This window comes from Salvelinus alpinus, chromosome 23 (genome assembly GCF_045679555.1).
Source record: "Salvelinus alpinus chromosome 23, SLU_Salpinus.1, whole genome shotgun sequence".
Taxonomy (NCBI): domain Eukaryota; kingdom Metazoa; phylum Chordata; class Actinopteri; order Salmoniformes; family Salmonidae; genus Salvelinus; species Salvelinus alpinus.
The window spans coordinates 24,937,099-24,955,511 of NC_092108.1; the positions used below are offsets into that span (position 1 = coordinate 24,937,099).

At 44.7% G+C, this 18,413-nt stretch overlaps 1 protein-coding gene across 4 annotated transcripts in view; it reads right to left on the reverse strand.

Moving 5' to 3' along the window:
- Positions 1-18,413, reverse strand: part of LOC139550652 (phosphatase and actin regulator 1-like) — an 87,039-nt gene that overhangs the window by 15,739 nt on the left and 52,887 nt on the right. For all 4 annotated transcript variants that reach the window (XM_071361668.1, XM_071361667.1, XM_071361669.1 and 1 more), the window contains exons 3-5: positions 13,619-13,699; positions 3,056-3,262; positions 1,405-1,813 (exon numbers count right to left, since the gene is read on the reverse strand). In XM_071361668.1, the coding sequence (XP_071217769.1) occupies positions 1,405-1,813; positions 3,056-3,262; positions 13,619-13,699 (697 nt within the window). The remainder of the gene's footprint in view (positions 1-1,404; positions 1,814-3,055; positions 3,263-13,618; positions 13,700-18,413) is intronic.

Genomic DNA, 18,413 nt, shown 5'->3' on the forward strand with positions numbered 1-18,413 from the left:
TTATGAAATCTCACGTAGACTAGTATCAAACTTTGCTGTGGGGTTGTGGAAGCTGTAGGCACAGTGATTTGAGCTATCCAATTGGCCAGCACAGTAGGCACACTTGATTTAGCTCTCCTGGGTCGCCGGGTAGGCAGTGTTCGTCCCTTCAGATAAATTAAATGGTTCGAAATGGGAACACCTTGCCTACCCAGCACGCTGGGCTTCTGAATCAAGTGCACCTGCCGCCAACAGTGCAAAAAATAGGAACGCAAGGCTTTATCGTTGGCTTTTCTACAGAAATGTTTGGTGATTGACTAGGAATGCCTTGAAGATCACGGTTGGTGACCACTGCATTAGATAGTTGCCCATATCCTTCCATCCACAGACCATTCAGGTTCAAAGAAACAAAGTTGTCAATCAACTGGGTTGATGAGGGGCTGGTTCCATACTGTAGTCAGTTGTAGAGCGGGGTTTAAATCTACATATCAGACAGCCCACACTGCTATCACGCTATGACTAATCACAAGCCCCTGCTGTGAGAGCCCACTAGGGACCATTCAGCTCACCATGAGACACGCAAAGCAAGCAATCAGAGGACCAGGGAGGGACTGTGTGTGTGCATGAATAAGAGGATCCCCTGCTGTGAGATGGTATCATACTCATGCATACATAGTCAACCTGAATGAATAAGAGGTCTGATATTTGGTTGCAGAAATAAGAGATTCTAGTTGTTCTACACTACCCCTCTACACATGATATTCCAGTCTATACAAATGATACGATAATACTGGCTGTACCAACTCAATTCAGTTGAAAGATAAGGGAGAACAGCTGATCGATTCATTCTGGTCTAGTTTTTTTGTCCCAATTTTGAGATATTTGCGACCAAGTGTTACATAAAATAGAGAGAAATTACGTCCAATTCCCCAATACATTTCTCCGTATTCATTTGGCCAGTGTCTGCTAGGGGGAGGGAGGACAGGCTGTGGCATCAGTTGTGCCAGGCTTGCCTCTGGAGGCGGCCTGTGTGCCATGGTGCCACACAGTCTGCTATCAAAGTGGGCCACTCTGTCGCAGTGGAACGGGGCGAGCTGGGTCAGACCTCTACATCAAAGCCACATGGTGGCAGCCTGACCCCAATATCACCAGGCAGGGGTGATCTGACCTACAAACCAGCTGGACCCACTATACTGAACAGATAGTGTGTCTTCAATACATACAAGTCTTCACATTTGATTAATTTACCTACGGTGAGTGTCGGAGACAGAAATATATGATATAGAACGGATGTTACACTTCACTCCCATCATAAAGTTGTACCATCTAAACTCTTCATTTCTACCTGCAACGTCCTGAACAAAAGCTATACAACCATAAAGATACATAATGGTTTTATTTAATAATGTGTATACAACAACTCACTTCTCCAGCCTCTGCAGGTTGAAGGCCAGCGTCTTGTTGAGCTCCTCGATTATGCGGCTGGGGGCATGGCCTTGCATGGAGCCGTACTGCAGATGGAGCTGGTGGCCTTGGTTGTGTGCGTGTCCGTGGTTATGGTGCTTCCCGCCCCCCTGGAGCCCCTGGTGGAGGTTGGCTAGGGATGTGAGATGCGAGGGCAGCAGAGGGCCATGGTGGAGGGGATGGCCTTGGAGGTGGCCATGGGGAGGGGGGAACTTCGGCTGGGAGAAGGTGCTGAGGGGAGAGGGTGAGGAGCAAGAGTTGTCCATTCCCCCTTGAGGCACACAGATCATCACTTTCTTGGGAGGTAGAGGAGGAGATAGCTTGCCTCCCTGGCCTGGCATACAAGGCAGCTTCATCTGCTGGCAAGAGTCTGGACAGAGAGACAGATGAGTAGAGAAAGACAGAAACAGGTAAACATCAATGTAACTTTTTTCTGAATAGCAGTAGCAGGGAGTGGAGTGCTTTGACATGTTCATTCTTACACCATGTCTTTTTTTACCCCCTTTTTTCTCCCCAATTTCGTGGTATCCAATTGGTAGTAGTTACAGTCTTGTCTCATCGCTGCAACTCCTGTACGGACTCGGGAGAGGCGAAGGTCGAGAGCCATGCGTCCTCCGAAACACAACCCAACCAAGCCGCACTGCTTCTTGACACAATGCACATCCAACCTGGAAGCCAGCCGCACCAATGTCTCGGAGGAAACACCGTAAACCTGGCGGCCTGGTCAGCGTGCACTGCGCCCGGCCCGCCACAGGAGTCGCTAGTGCGCGACGAGACACTAGCGACCTGCCGGCCAAACCCTTCCTAACCCGGACAATTGTGCGCAGCCCCATGGACCTCCTGGTCGCGGCCGGCTGCGACAGAGCCTGGGCTCGAACCCAGTCTCTGGTGGAGACTGGGTGCCACCCAGGAGGCCCCTTCCACCATGTCTTAACTGGTAAGTGGTGAGTATAAGTAAGACTACAGATTAATGTGTCCTGACCAGGGAAAACGCAGGGCTCTAAGCACAATCACCAAGGCATATTGTAAGAGACGGGCAACAGTTGGATAGAGCAGATCAACATGACAGTGTACAGTAGAATGTCCAGGTTTGATTGAGCAGGGAGAATTAGATTAGGCTATTGCCACTTCTAGCACAGACAGGCAGACAACAGCTGACATGGCTACACTGGGACTTAATGTCACTAATCTCTCCATCCGCACAGACACAGTGTGTGCGCAAATGTGTCTACTGATATAGGTTTATGATTATTCAACTACATAACTGTCTGAACAAACTTTCACTGTGTGTGTGTGTCTCAGAGCTCTGTACTGTAAGCCATTTGCCAGTTCAGTCAATCGTCTATCTCGGTATTCAGTCCCAATGTCCCAGTTGTTGACAGGTCTGGGCCTTAGGTGTACACCTGTGTTTCTCCTTCCTCACTCTCAGGGGAGACAACTACAGGAAGAGCCTGACTCACACCATCCAATCCACTTTCCCTTTGTTGAAGGAGCTCAGCAAATCTCGTTGTGGGTTTCACACGTCTTTGGCACATTAACAGTGCCTTTGTATTAGTCTAACAAGGGGCATCAGTGGCAGGGTCACTGTAGTTGTTGGTGTGTGTGTGCTTACCTGTGCTGTGGTTGGGGATCCTGTTGAATGGTTTGGGGGGCAGCGCAGGGGGCTGTTTGTGGTACATGGGGGTCTTGGCGACGTTGTCCTGAACGTTGCTGGGGAAACCAACAGATTTCTTGGAAGGCAGGACCATGGACGACTTCATACTAGAGGGCTCCCGAGTGCAGACTCCACCCTCCATCGAGGATCGGAACTCCACAGTTGCTGGAGAAAGACAAACACCAATTATAAACATAATGTACAGACAACTGGAAATGAACGGTCTACAAAGGTGAAGAGAACTAATGTGCTGCATCATGCAAGTGAACATGAATGATATGATAGTGACACACAGAGTACACTAAACATTAGGAGCGCCTTCCTAATACGGAGTTGCACCTATCCTTTGCAGTCAGAACAACCTCAATTTGTTGGGGCATGGACTCTACAAGGCATCGAAAGTGTTCCACAGGGATGCTGACCCATGTCAACTCTAAAGCTTCCCATAGACTCTGAACAGCATGGCGCCGACAGAGATGGTTGTTCTTAGGAAACTATGCAGTATTTAGTTATTTTTATTGTATTATTTCTTACTTTGTTACCCCAGGAAATCTTAAGTCTTATTACATACAGCTGAGAAAAACTATTGGATATAAGAGCCACGTCAACCCCACCACCCAGGAAAATGGATTTAATTCCAGTAGGCGATCCAAAACAATGACACCGCAGAAGGGGCAGACGAAACGGCCACCTGGCCAAATTCAAGCTAGGGTTGCCTTCCAGAGAGACAGAGATTGTAACATTCTGTTTCATGGAAACATGGCCCTCTCGGCATATGTTGTCGGAATCGGTTCAGCCACCGGGCTTCTCTATGCATCGTGCCGACAGAGATAAACACCTCTCTGGGAAAAGGAAGGGCAGGGGTGTATTGCTTTACGATTAACGACTCATGGTGTAATCATAACAACATACAGGAACTCAAGTCCTTCTGTTCAACCAATCTAGAATTCCTTACAATCAAGTGCCGGCCATTTTACCTACAAAGAGAATTCTCGTCAGTCAGTCACAGCTGTGTACATTCCCCCTCAAGCAGACACCAAGACAGCCATCAAGGAACTTCACTGGACTATATGCAAACCATATATCCTGAAGCTGCATTTATTGTAGCTGGGGATTTTAACAAAGCAAATATGAGAACAAGTCTACCTAAATTCTTCCAGCATATTGATTGCGCTACGCGCATGCGCAATCCCCTCAACCACTGCTACTCTAACTTCCGCGATGCATACAAAGCCCTCCCCCGCCCTCCCTTCGGCAAATCCGACCATGATGCCATCTTGCTCCTTCCGTCTTATAGGCAGAAACTCAAACAGGATGTACCAGTGACGAGAACCATTCAACGCTGGTCCGACCAATCGGAAGCCACGCTCAAGATTGTTTTGATCACGCAGACTGGAATATGTTCCGGTCAGCCTCAGAACAACATCGACCTATACGCTGACTCGGTGAGTGCGTTTATAAATGTCTGAATATAAACAGTGTAGCTGTTCCCTCCGCAAGGCAATCAAACGAGTGAAACGCCAGTACAGGGACAAGGTGGAGTCGCAATTCAATGGCTCAGACATGAGACATATGCGGCAGGGTCTACAGGAAATCACAGACTACAAAAATAAATGCAGCCACATCAAACACCGACGCCACGCTTCCAGACAAACAAACACTTTCTTTGCCCGCTTTGAGGATAATACAGTGCCACCGTTGCGGCCTGCAAACAAGGACAGTGCCCCCCTCTCCTTCTCCGTGGCTGACGTGAGTAAAACATTTAAACGTGTTAACCCTCGCAAGGCTCCTGGCCCAGACGGCACCCCTAGCAACGTCCTCAAAGCATGCGCAGGCCAGCTGGCTGGTGTGTTTACGGGTATATTCAAATCGCTCCCTATCCCAGTCTGTTGTCCCTACATGCTTCAAGATGGCTACCATTGTTCCTGTACCCAAGAAGGCAAAGAACTGAACTAAATGACTTCCGCCCCGTAGCACTCACTTCTGTTATCATGAAGTGCTTTGAGAGACTAGTCAAGGATCATATCACTTCCACCTTACCGGCCACCCTAGACCCACTTCAGTTTGCATACCGCCCCAACAGGTCCACAGACACAATCGCCATCACACTGTTCATTGACTACAGCTCAGCATTCAACACCATAGTACCCCATAGCTCATCATCAAGCTGGAGACCCTGGGTCTCAACCCCGCCCTGTGCAAGTGAGTCCTGGACTTCCTGACGGGCCACCCCCAGGTGGTGAAGGTAGGAAATAACATCTCCACTTCGCTGACCCTCAACAATGGGGCCCCACAAGGGTGCATGCTCAGCCCCCTCCTGTACTCCCTGTTCACCCACGACTAAGTGGCCATGCACGCCTCCAACTCAAATCATCAAGTTTGCAGACGACACAACAGTAATGGGCTTGATTACCAACAACGACGAGACGTGGTGAGGGCGGAGGTGAGGGCACTCGGAGTGTGGTGTCAGGAAAATAACCTCTTACTCAACGTCAACAAAACAGAGGGAGCACCCCCCGATGCACATTGAAGGGACAGCATTGGAGAAGGTGGAAAGTTTGAAGTTCCTCTGTGTACACATCACATACAAACTGAAATGGTCCACCCACACAGTGTGGTGAAGGTGCAACAGCGCCTCTTCAACATCAGGAGGCTGAAGAAATTTGGCTTGTCACCCAAAACCCTGACAAACTTTTATAGATGCACAATCGAGAGCATCCTGTCTGGCTGGATCACAGCCTGGTATGGCAACTGCACCGCCCTCAACCGCAAGGCTCTCCAAAGGGTTGTGTGGTCTGCACAACGCATCACCGGGGGCCAACTACCTGCCCTCCATGACACCTACAGCACCCGATGTCACAGGAAGGCCAAAAAGATCAAGGACATCAACCATCAGAACCACTGCCTGTTCACACCGCTACCATCCAGAAGGTGAGGTCAGTACAGGTGCATCAAAGCTGGAACCGAGAGACTGAAAAACAGCTTCTATCTCAAGGCCATCAGACTGCTAAACAGCAATTACTATCACAGATATCCTGCTGCCTACATTGAGACCCAATCACTGGTCACTTTAATAAATGCATCACTAGTCACTTTATACCATAATGCCACTTTAATGTTAACATATCTTACATTACTCATACCACATGTAAACTCAGCAAAAAAAAAGAAACGTCCTCTCACAGTCAACTGCAGCAACAGTCAGTCAGTATCTGGTGTGGCCACCAGCTGCATTAAGTACTGCAGCGCATCTCCTCCTCATGGACTGCACCAGATTTGCCAGTTCTTGCTGTGCGATGTTACCCCACTCTTCCAAGGCACCTGCAAGTTCCTGGACATTTCTGGGAGGGGGGAATGGTCCTATCCCTCACCCTCCGATTCAACAGGTCCCAGACGTGCTCAATGGTATTGAGTTCTGGGCTCGTCGCTGGCCATGGCAGAATTGACATTCCTGTCTTGCAGGAAATGCACAGAACGAGCAGTATGGCTGGTGGCATTGTCATGCTGGATGGTCATGTCAGGATGAGCCTGCAGGAAGGGTACCACATGAGGAAGGAGGATGTCTTCCTGTAACGCACAGCATTGAGATTGCCTGCAATGACAACAAGCTCAGTCCGATGATGCCAGTTCTTGCTGTGCGATGTTACCCCACTCTTCCAAGGCACCTGCAAGTTCCCGGACATTTCTGGGGGGGGGGAATGGTCCTATCCCTCACCCTCCGATTCAACAGGTCCCAGACGTGCTCAACGTGCTCACCACCTCCAACTCAATCCCGCTCCAGAGTACAGGCCTCGGTGTAACGGTCATTCCTTCGACGATAAACGTGTTCCGACCATCACCCCTGGTGAGACAAAACCGTGACTCGTCAGTGAACGGCACTTTTTGCCAGTCCTATCTGGTCCAGAAATGGTGGGTTTGTGACCATAGGCAACGTTGTTGCCGGTGATGTCTGGTGAGGACCTGCCTTACAACAGGCCTACACGCCCAGCCACTCTCAGCCTATTGCGGACAGTCTGAACACTGATGGAGGGATTGTGCGTTCCTGGTATAACTCAGGCAGTTGTTGCCATCCTGTACCTGTCCTGCAGGTGTGATGTTTGGATGTACCGATCCTGTGCAGGTGTTGTTACACGTGGTCTGCCACTGCAAGGACGATCAGCTGTCCATCTCGTCTCCCTGTAGCGCTGTCTTAAGCGTCTCAGTACGGACATTGCAATTTATTGACCTGGCCACATCTGCAGTCCTCATGCCTCCTTGCAGCATGCCTAAGGCACGTTCACACAGATGAGCAGGGACCCTGGGCATCTTTCTTTCGGTGTTTTTCAGAGTCAGTAGAAAGGCCTCTTTAGTGTACTAAACTGTGACCTTAATTGCCTACCGTCTGTAAGCTGTTAGTGTCTTAACGACCGTTCCACAGGTGCATGTTCATTCATTGTTTTTGCTGAGTTTATACCATCTATTGCACCTTGCCTATGCCGCTCGGCCATCCATATACAGTGGGGAGAACAAGTATTTGATACACTGCCGATTTTGCAGGTTTTCCTACTTACAAAGCATGTAGAGGTCTGTAATTTTTATCATAGGTACACTTCAACTGTGAGAGACGGAATCTAAAACAAAAATCCAGAAAATCACATTATATGATTTTTAAGTAATTAATTTGCATTTTATTGCATGACATAAGTATTTGATCACCTACCAACCAGTAAGAATTCCGGCTCTCACAGACCTGTTAGTTTTTCTTTAAGAAGCCCTCCTGTTCTCCACTCATTACCTGTATTAACTGCACCTGTTTGAACTCGTTACCTGTATAAAAGACACCTGTCCACACGCTCAATCAAACAGACTCCAACCTCTCCACAATGGCCAAGACCAGAGAGCTGTGTAAGGACATCAGGGATAAAATTGTAGACCTGCACAAGGCTGGGATGGGCTACAGGACAATAGGCAAGCAGCTTGGTGAGAAGGCAACAACTGTTGGCGCAATTATTAGAAAATGGAAGAAGTTCAGATGACGGTCAATCACCCTCGGTCTGGGGCTCCATGCAAGATATCACCTCGTGGGGCATCAATGATCATGAGGAAGGTGAGGGATCAGCCCAGAACTACACGGCAGGACCTGGTCAATGACCTGAAGAGAGCTGGGACCACAGTCTCAAAGAAAACCATTAGTAACACACTACGCCGTCATGGATTAAAATCCTGCAGCGCACGCAAGGTCCCCCTGCTCAAGCCAGCGCATGTCCAGGCCCGTCTGAAGTTTGCCAATGACCATCTGGATGATCCAGAGGAGGAATGGGAGAAGGTCATGTGGTCTGATGAGACAAAAATATAACTTTTTGGTCTAAACTCCACTCGCTGTGTTTGGAGGAAGAAGAAGGATGAGTACAACCCCAAGAACCCATCCCAACCGTGAAGCATGGAGGTGGAAACATCATTCTTTGGGGATGCTTTTCTGCAAAGGGGACAGGACGACTGCACCGTATTGAGGGGAGGATGGATGGGGCCATGTATCGCGAGAGCTTGGCCAACAACCTCCTTCCCTCAGTAAGAGCATTGAAGATGGGTCGTGGCTGGGTCTTCCAGCATGACAACGACCCGAAACACACAGCCAGGGCAACTAAGGAGTGGCTCCGTAAGAAGCATCTCAAGGTCCTGGAGTGGCCTAGCCAGTCTCCAGACCTGAACCCAATAGAAAATCTTTGGAGGGAGCTGAAAGTCCGTATTGCCCAGCGACAGTCCCGAAACCTGAAGGATCTGGAGAAGGTCTGTATGGAGGAGTGTGCCAAAATCCCTGCTGCAGTGTGTGCAAACCTGGTCAAGAACTACAGGAAACGTATGATCTCTGTAATTGCAAACAAAGGTTTCTGTACCAAATATTAAGTTCTGCTTTTCTGATGTATCAAATACTTATGTCATGCAATAAAATGCAAATTAATTACTTAAAAATCATACAATGTGATTTTCTGGATTTTTGTTTTAGATTCCGTCTCTCACAGTTGAAGTGTACCTATGATAAAAATTACAGACCTCTACATGCTTTGTAAGTAGGAAAACCTGCAAAATCGGCAGTGTATCAAATACTTGTTCTCCCCACTGTATGTACATATTCTCAATCACCCCTTTAAATTTGTGTATATTAGGTAGTTGTTGGGGAATTGTTAGATTACTTCGATATTACTGCACTGTCAGAACTAGAAGCACAAGCAGTTCGATATACCTGCATTAACATCTTCTAACTTTGTGTATGTGACAAATAAAATTTGATTTGTATCAAGTTGGCTGGATGTCCTTTGGGTGGTGGACCATTCTTGATACACACAGGAAACTGTTGAACGTCGAAAAACCCAGCAGCATTGCAGTTCTTGACACAAACTGGTACGCCTGGCACATACTTCCATACCCCGTTCAAAGGCCTTAAATATTTTTTCTGGCGCCTTCACTCTCAATGGCACCCATACACAATCCATGTCTGAATTGTCCAAAGGCTTAAAAATTCTTCATTAACCTGTCTTCTACCTTTAATCTACACTGATTGAAGTGGATTTAACAAGTGATATCAATAAGGAATCATAGCTTTTACCTGGATTCACCTGGTCAGTCTCATGGCAAGAGCAGGTGTTCTTAACGTTTTGTACATTCAGTGAGAACATACAGAAATCCTCCCAGACAGGTGTTTTGCGCCCATCGTTTCTTGTTGTGTCAACCGCAACGCACCAGAGCGCCTTGTTCCCGTCGCTTCAGGTCTGACAGCTTCTATTGGACCAATTCCTCACATATAAAAAAAAGTTATGAAATGGTTGCATAATGACTGCAACACCTTGGAGGTGTAACTGGGAGACCTGGTAGGGAGACAGACTGATGTATGACACATGGGACCTCATATGGGCTGTCAGATGAGAAAAGTCCCTATTGTGACCACAAGTTAATAGCAGTAGTGCAACTTTTCTTGGTTGACTTTCAAAAGCCTTTTCCTCATGCACACTGTCAGGTAAGAGACCGTTGTTTCTAAGGACCACGAAAGCTGAGATGCAATGAGTAAGCCTAATACAGCACGAGCCAAATCAGGCTGAGAAACAGTCGTTCCAATACAAGGACAAGGTTTGAGAGGGATCAGACAATCCTCTCCCTTTCCCAGGTGCTATCAATACAAAGGATGAAGGGTGATTTGGAACACAGTAGGCTACTACAAAAACAACCATTCATATTGTAGAAAACAACTTACGTTATCACTATCGCTGTAATTTTCATTAACCAACACTCCCATGTGAGTGCTACAGTAGGAGGGTTTGGACACAGACAGTTGGGGTGTTACATTAAATCCAGGCACATGCAGCACCACTCGTGTCAGCCAGTTAAAAGCTGATTACACGCCAGCAGCCAAATCAGAGGAGAGATTAACAAATGTTTTGGGAACTGATGTGATTAAATCAATTCTGATTAATGAAATTCAATCTATTTTCCCTTTCAAATGACAGCTAATGGCAAGTCTCATAAGACCTCCATCCAGAAAACATACATCAACCATTTACGCCAGCAGCACTGGCAAGGCACCTCCTACTCTGTTCAATAACTCAAGTCATACTTAATTTCAGGTTCTTCAGTGATGAGTATAAAAACTACTTACAACTATTCCCCACAATCAGAACAAATCATTTTCAGCATAAGAGAAAGTGGATTTTCCCCAAAATAGTTAAGTGGTGATATAAACTAACAAACAAACAATCTTATCCAGGATGAGACTGGATTGGTAAAATGGAAAAAAATAAACAAGCTAGTCCAGTGACAGCAGATGTATTATTAATCAAATGGCGAGCCGGACTATTTGCTTCGAACCCCCTTTATTATTTTTTGCAGTGACTCTGCACACTCACTGGTCAAAGGTCAAAGGAATTGTCCAAAAAGCTCAGAGACAGGATTGTGTCGAGGCACAGATCTGGGGAAGGGTACCAAAGCATTTCTGCAGCATTGAAGGTCCCCAAGTACACAGTGGCCTCCATCATTCTTAAATGGAAGAAGTTTGGAACCACCAAGACTCTTCCTAGAGCTGGCCGCCCAGCAAAACTGAGCAATCGGGAGAGAAGGGCCTTGGTCAGGGAGGTGACCAAGAACCCGATGGTCACTCTGACAGAGCTCCAGAGTTCCTCTATGGAGATAGGAGAACCTTCCAGAAGGACAACCATCTCTGCAGCACTCCACCAATCAGGTCTTTATGGTAGAGTGGCCAGATGGAAGCCACTCCTCAGTATAAGGCACATGACAGTGCGCTTGGAGTTTGCCAAAAGGCACCGAAAGACTCTCAGACCATGACAAACAAGATTCTCTTGTCTGATGAAAACAAGATTTAACTCTTTGGCCTGAATGCCAAGCATCACGTCTGGAGGAAACCTGGCACCATCCCTACGGTGAAGCATGGTGGCGGCAGCATCATGCTGTGGGGATGTTTTTAGTGGCAGCAACTGGGAGACTAGGGAAAGATGAATGGAGCAAAGTACTGAGAGATCCTTGATGATGTCCTGAGCGCTCTGGAGCAGGTTCTCAGGCTGGGGTGAAGGTTCACCTTCCAACAGGACAACGACCCTAAGCACACAGCCAAGACAATGCAAGAGTGACTTCGGGACAAGTCTCTGAATGTCCTTGAGTGGCCCAGCCAGAGCCCGGAATTGAACCCGATCGAACAGCTCTATATTTATTGTAGCCAGCAGTAAGTACCAGTAGTATAGCAATGGTTTAGGAAACTGGCTCGTGTTCTGACAAGTTGTCCACAGAGAGGGAGGCAGAATGCTTACTTCACCCATCAGCATCTCTTAAACCCTGATGGACTTTCTACTTCCTCAGAAGATATCCTGACTAACAGGGGGAACCTCTGTCAGATCCAAAACATGTTTAGATAAAACAAAACACAAAAGTTTTAGTACACCTACTCATTCAAGGGTTTCTTTATTTTTACTATTTTCTACTTTGTAGACTATAATGAAGACATCAAAACTATGAAATAACACAGACGGAATCATGTAGTAACCAAGAAAAAAAAAAAGTGTAAAACAAATCAAAACATATTTTATATTTGAGATTCTTCAAATATCCACATTTTGCCTTGACAGCTTTGCATACTCTTGGCCTTTTCTCAACCAGCTTCACCTGGTATGCTTTTTCAACAGTCTTGAAGGAATTCCCACATATGCTGAGCACTTGTTGGCTGCTTTTCCTTCACGCGGCGATCAGACTCATACCAAACCATCTCAAATTCGGTTGAGGTTGGGGGATTGTGGAGGCCAGGTCATCTGATGCAGCACTCCATCACTCTCCTTCTTGGTAAAATAGCCCTTACACAGCCTGGAGGTGTGTTGGGTCATTGTTTTGTTGAAAAACAAATGATCGTCTAAGCCCAAACCAGATGGGATGGCTTATCGCTGCAGAATGCTGTGCTAGCCATGCTGGTTAAGTGGGCCTTGAATTCTAAATAAATCAGATAGTGTCACTAGCGGTTGGAACTAAAAATCTCCAATTTGAACTCCAGACCAAAGGACAAATTTCCACCGGTCTAATGTCCATTGCTAATTTTTCTTGGCCCAAGCAAGTCTCTTCTTATTGGTGTCATTTAGTAGTGGTTTCTTTGCAGCAATTCGACCATGAAGGCCTGATTCACACAATCTCCTCTGAACAGTTGATGTTGAGATGGGTCTGTTATTTGAACTCTGAAGCATTTATTTGGCATTCAATTTCTGAGGCTGGTAACTCTGGGTCTTCCTTTCCTGTGACGGTCCTCATGAAAGCCAGTTTCATCATAGCGCTTGACACGTTTTGCGACTGTACTTGAATTAACTTTCAAAGTTCTTGAAATGTTCCAGATTGCCTGACCTTCATGTCTTAAAGTAATGGACTGTCGTTTCTCTTTGCTTATCTGAGCGGTTCTTGCCATAATATGGACTTGGTATTTTACCAAATAGGGCTATCTTCTGTATATCACCCCTACCCTGTCACAACACAACTGATTGGCTCAAACGCATTAAGAAGGAAAGAAATTCCACAAATTAATTTAAGGCACACCTGTTAATTGAAATGCATTCCAGGTGACTACCTCAAAGCTGGTTGAGAGAATTCCAAGAGTGTGCAAAGCTGTCATCAAGGCAAAGGGTGGCTATTTGAAGAATCTCAAATATATTTTGATTTGTTTACCACTTTTTTGGTTACTACATGATTCCATAGTTTTGACATCTTCAATGTAGAAAAACCTTGAATGAGTAGATGTCCAGAAACTTTTGACCAGTAGTATACACACAGTCTCAATCTGCTATGTGTTCTATATTTTGAGTACCTAAAATGTATGTATGCATCATGAGTAAATTACTTTCTGAAAGTGATGGAATTTGGCATTTAGCTGAGCAGAACACCCAAGTCACATTCACGCAGCTCAGTCCACACACACTCATTCACTGTAGGCTCAACAAAACGATGAGAGACAACTAAAACCATGATTTTTTATGGCACATGATGAAGTGAATGAGGAAAGCATCTCACCTTTCTCAAAGATCTCTTTCAGCACACCTCTCTTGATCAGCTCTTCTCTGCTTTGCCTTACCGACATCTTCCTCTCCAACGCTGAGGGGAAACATGATTGTTAAATCATATATCAAATCAAGAGTGTGTGTGCAGGAGCATTCGTACATGGAAAAACAGGAATACTATCTTCGATATTAAACCTACAGTAAATCCTTGAACAGGTTGTAATAGAGCCAAATCATAAGATTAGGAAAACAAGGATGAGGTTTATTTTGGGATCAGCATCACCCATGTAATCAATATGTTAAATATTGAAACATTTTCCCCTGGTTATTTCTATAAATGTGTTCACTTGGCTTCCAACATTGATTGGCACACTTGCGACTGAACCCTAACGTCATAAGCACTCTGGGGGCACTGATAATCATGGGTCCTGTGCATCACACTATGTTCCCAAGAGGTCATGCATTCACCATGGGGACATGAGGGACGGGTGATTTTTTATTTTTATTTTTTTATATATTCCTTTTCACTTAGTCTGAAATATTATGAACTGGTGACAATGTAAAATGGGCAGTGAAATGAAAAAGTGGCCTCTATATAGTCAAAATGAACACCTAATCCAGTTGTAAAGCACTAGCCTTAAGCCAATGAAGATCTTCAAAAGGCATGAAGGAGGATGTTAACCTAATTTGTGAGAATGATGAGAATAAAAAAGGCAAAAAGGTAATGCAACATCACCTCCCATAGTAATGCATTATGTATGAGCACATCGGGAAAACATGTCCCAAAGTTAATGCTTCTATATTTAGATCTCAGCAGTTGAGGGACTTAACCATTTATCGCTGGGCTGAACAGAGGCAGTTTACCGTCATGTTAGTAATAATACATGATTATTTTTTTTATCTACCCCAGCAAAGGAACCAATTAAGAATGTAAAATGAGGATCAGCAAAAACACTTGAGCAGCACTATGTGCAACAATCTCCCTGCAGGCCACCGGCTCTGGAAGTGAGACTATGTGTATGTGCGCACTCAAACGCATAGTATGTGTGCAAATGTGGTGTGTGTGTAATAAGGAGCTACAGCTCTCTCGACAGTAGGGGCCAGGGCCAATACACCTAGAACCCAAACAGAAGGCACACATGAGAATCATTCAAAAAAGGTCAGAAACTGTTGTGAGTCTCTAGTGCATGCAGTCAGAGTGAACCTCAGTGTTCTAATATGTCACATCACATAAAGTTCTCAACATTATGAACTCTTCCAGGACATCCAGATGTTTTAATACACCATCCAAATTTCAAAGACTAGCCAGAGAAGCTCATTGGGGATGGGAGAAGTGGAATTTGGGCAGTGTGCAAAAATATTATATTTTGAAGAACTGGACCGCTATACCAAAATATAATGCCATGAGCAGGATATCCACCTACATTACTAGTACAGCAGACAGGCACAGGAAGAGAAAAGCACTGCAATTTTTTTTTTTTTTTAACTCCCACCAGAGTTGTGCTCAATTCAGAATTGAGACTCAAATTCTTGTATTGAAGTAGTAAACAGGATACAGAATTGCAATTCAAAAATGCCTCTTCTAATCTATGTTAGGTGTAGTCTATACAAATACATACTGTACACAAAACAAACATGTCGTTATATACATGCATATAAAATATTGGATGAAACAATTGATCCTCAGGACAAACTCTTGAAATGAATGATCGAGGAAAACAAAACCTGTACGTAAAGATTGTAAATTAATATATTTCATTATGACCTACATTTTGTTCAATATGTGGAAAATATTACATGTCCCAGAATGCAATTGACCCTAAAGCCTTACAAAATAAGCCAAACAAATGAAATGGTTGGTGGAAATATAAATGGCTATTCTAAGCACTAAGGTTAAGAGTATAAGAACATTGTTTCCAGAGAAAAGGGATACAAAAGAATGTATCTGGAAGTGTGACCTGTCAGAGTCAATGAAACGCATGTTCTACGACTGAGTGGAATTTCTTTGAATTGCACAGAATTAAATTCTACTTCCTGTGACTGAAATTATACATTCTGTGGAGTGTGGCCAATTAAAAGTTCAACTCATGAGTTGAATGGGAGTCAATTTGAAAATTCAGAATTGAGCACAACCCTGCCTCCCACCCTATACTGGGTGTGTGTCGCATTTGATAAATGGCTTCATTTGATAAAGCACCAATCACGGCAACATCATACCCCCAAAACATGCTAAACTCTAATCATTACCAATAACAGGGGAGGCTAGCATTTTTTTGGTGGTAGGATCTCACTAATCATTCACAATTAAGTCATGACTATACGTAATCATGGTAGCATCCACATTAATGTAGAAGTGTTCAGAAACATATTTAATTCCTATTTACAATAGAAGTGGCTCCAATGACAATACATTACCATTAATTTCTATTGAGGCACAACATAATTCGAGACGATCAAAACAAACTGCAGCCAACAAGTATGTAGAGTCACAAACTTGATACAGTCCTTGCGTGCTAGAATATGTTATAAAATGCTACACTATTGACTACTCCAATACTCTTAGTGTATTTGTCCAAATAATTAGGACACCTTCAAAATGGGGGGGGGGGGGGCAAGATATATCAAGTGCTTTAATTTCTAAAAACGGTAAAAACAGAAGGGGACATTCTGTAATGTTGTCTCATAAAACATTTGATATCAAATCCAAAATGCTGGAGTATATAGCAGACCTTTAACAGCTTTGAGGATGAGCAGAAGTGAACCCTGGAACCCCAAAGAACTTAAGTGCGTTTGTAAACAGCTAGCTAACTTAGTCTAGTTGTTGTTTTCTCATGAACAAAATTTGCATTCGACCATAGTAGTCACGGGTGGGATAGTCCATATGGACGGGGACAAATACTAATATATATATTATTTTTTTCTTCTTCAAGTTGATAGATTTCCCAAAGAAGCATCGCTGCGGGCTGCATTGCCTGCATGGATAGTAACGTTAGCAGCGCCATGATGTGTAGCACACGGGTAAGTTGTTTGTTTAACCATCTTATAGGTAACGTCAGCTAAGTAGCTTGACCTGCTAAAAACAACCATGTTAGCTAGCTAGTAGCTAAGCTAGCCAATGAACAGTCCGAAAGAGAGAACTGCCAATGCAATACGAAAACAATTGCAATGAAATATCAAATGTTATTAATCACTTGAGAATAATGTATCAAGTCCTGGTCTATTTTTTGTTTCCTAACATCAGATACAGAGACCTGTGAAAGTCCCAAGTCCTGGAGAGATTGAAGGGTATATCTCCAATGGGTTATATGCTATTGGTTTACTATTAGTCGGTTGTAGCGCTACAAAAGTACTGGTAAGCAACAATGCATAGACCTAGAACATGAATGGCCAGCCATGCTTATAGCGCTCTAGCTACTCTGTGCAAGTATCAGTTCCAGGCCAGCCCTGACATTCTGCATATTATTTGTATTAGACACTTTATTTAACTATTCAATCTCGTTAGGAGTCAGATTAATGTCTAAACCCACTAACCATTTACACAGGCGTCCTTTGTATAATATGAAAGTGTTGATTATTTGATGTAAGTAATAGTTTGGTCATTGAACATTCCCTGTTTTGATTTTATTTGGTTGTCACTCACTCATTTTGTCTGATATTACAGATTTGCAGCGGATGTCCTTGATCATTAGTGGGTGTAACAATTCCTGTATGGCTGACCTAGGATACAACCTCTGTCCACAACAGCACTTCATACTCACAAAGCAGCATCCATTATCTTGGTTGGGCTAGGATAACAGTACTTTAGGTCTCAGGGCGGGTGACATCACTTGGTCTTTCCTTGATTACTCGTATCCCATTGCAACTGTATTGGAGGTTAAGGTCCCTCCCCTCTGACCTTCTCCAATGGGTTTTTAGGAGGCGGGGAGAGGAATCGAGGAAGGATAAATTGAGAAAGAGCCTAGCACTCACCCCTCTGCTACACTCACTGACCTTCTCTGCTTCAACCTCAGCAGGCAGCAGCGCAGACAACCGAGTCGATCTAGCACCCACAGAATACATTGTGTATTTAACTCTGCTACATTGATGCCGGTCACAGTCAGTGGCGTAATTGAGAGGGGTGTGACTGTAGCAGAGGTGAGCTGTAGCCACTGATGTCATCCCCCTGATACTTTAAGTAGTAGTCTATCATGAATGCATCTAGATTTTAAATAGCATAAGCATCTCAGCTGATTTCCTATTGCAATTTTGCACTGATTTACTTAATTCTGCTACACTCACTGTCCTCCTCCAGTGGGCCGGGACGCAAATCCTAATCAAATGACACTTTTAGCTAGCATGCCAACCATTGGAGGGGTTAATGCTAGAAGGGATCTAGCTTTTGTCAGAATGTACATTTTCCTAGCAGGTTTCGGAGAACTTACGCAACAGGTTAGCATAGTTAACGTGGCAGGTTAAGGTTATAAAATGGGTTAGGGTTAGCTAAAATGCAAAAAATATCAACTTGATGTAAATTGGACAAAATCTGGATCCCATCTAGAAATGAACCCTCCAGTGGTTGGCATGCTAGCTACAAGTGTAATATTTGATTAGGGTTAGCATCCTAGCCCGGTCAGTCATACAGAGATGGAACTCAAACAGTACATGGCTACTTTGCAGCCCATGTAAAGTGACCCTTCACTGTGGTCACTCTTCAGTATATTTTTGTCTTGCCTCCACTAGCTGTGCTCTATCCTTTTGGTGACAGTGGATGGGAGATTATTTATGACACGCATGCTAAATGCAGACATGGGATTAGTATTGGCCTCGTG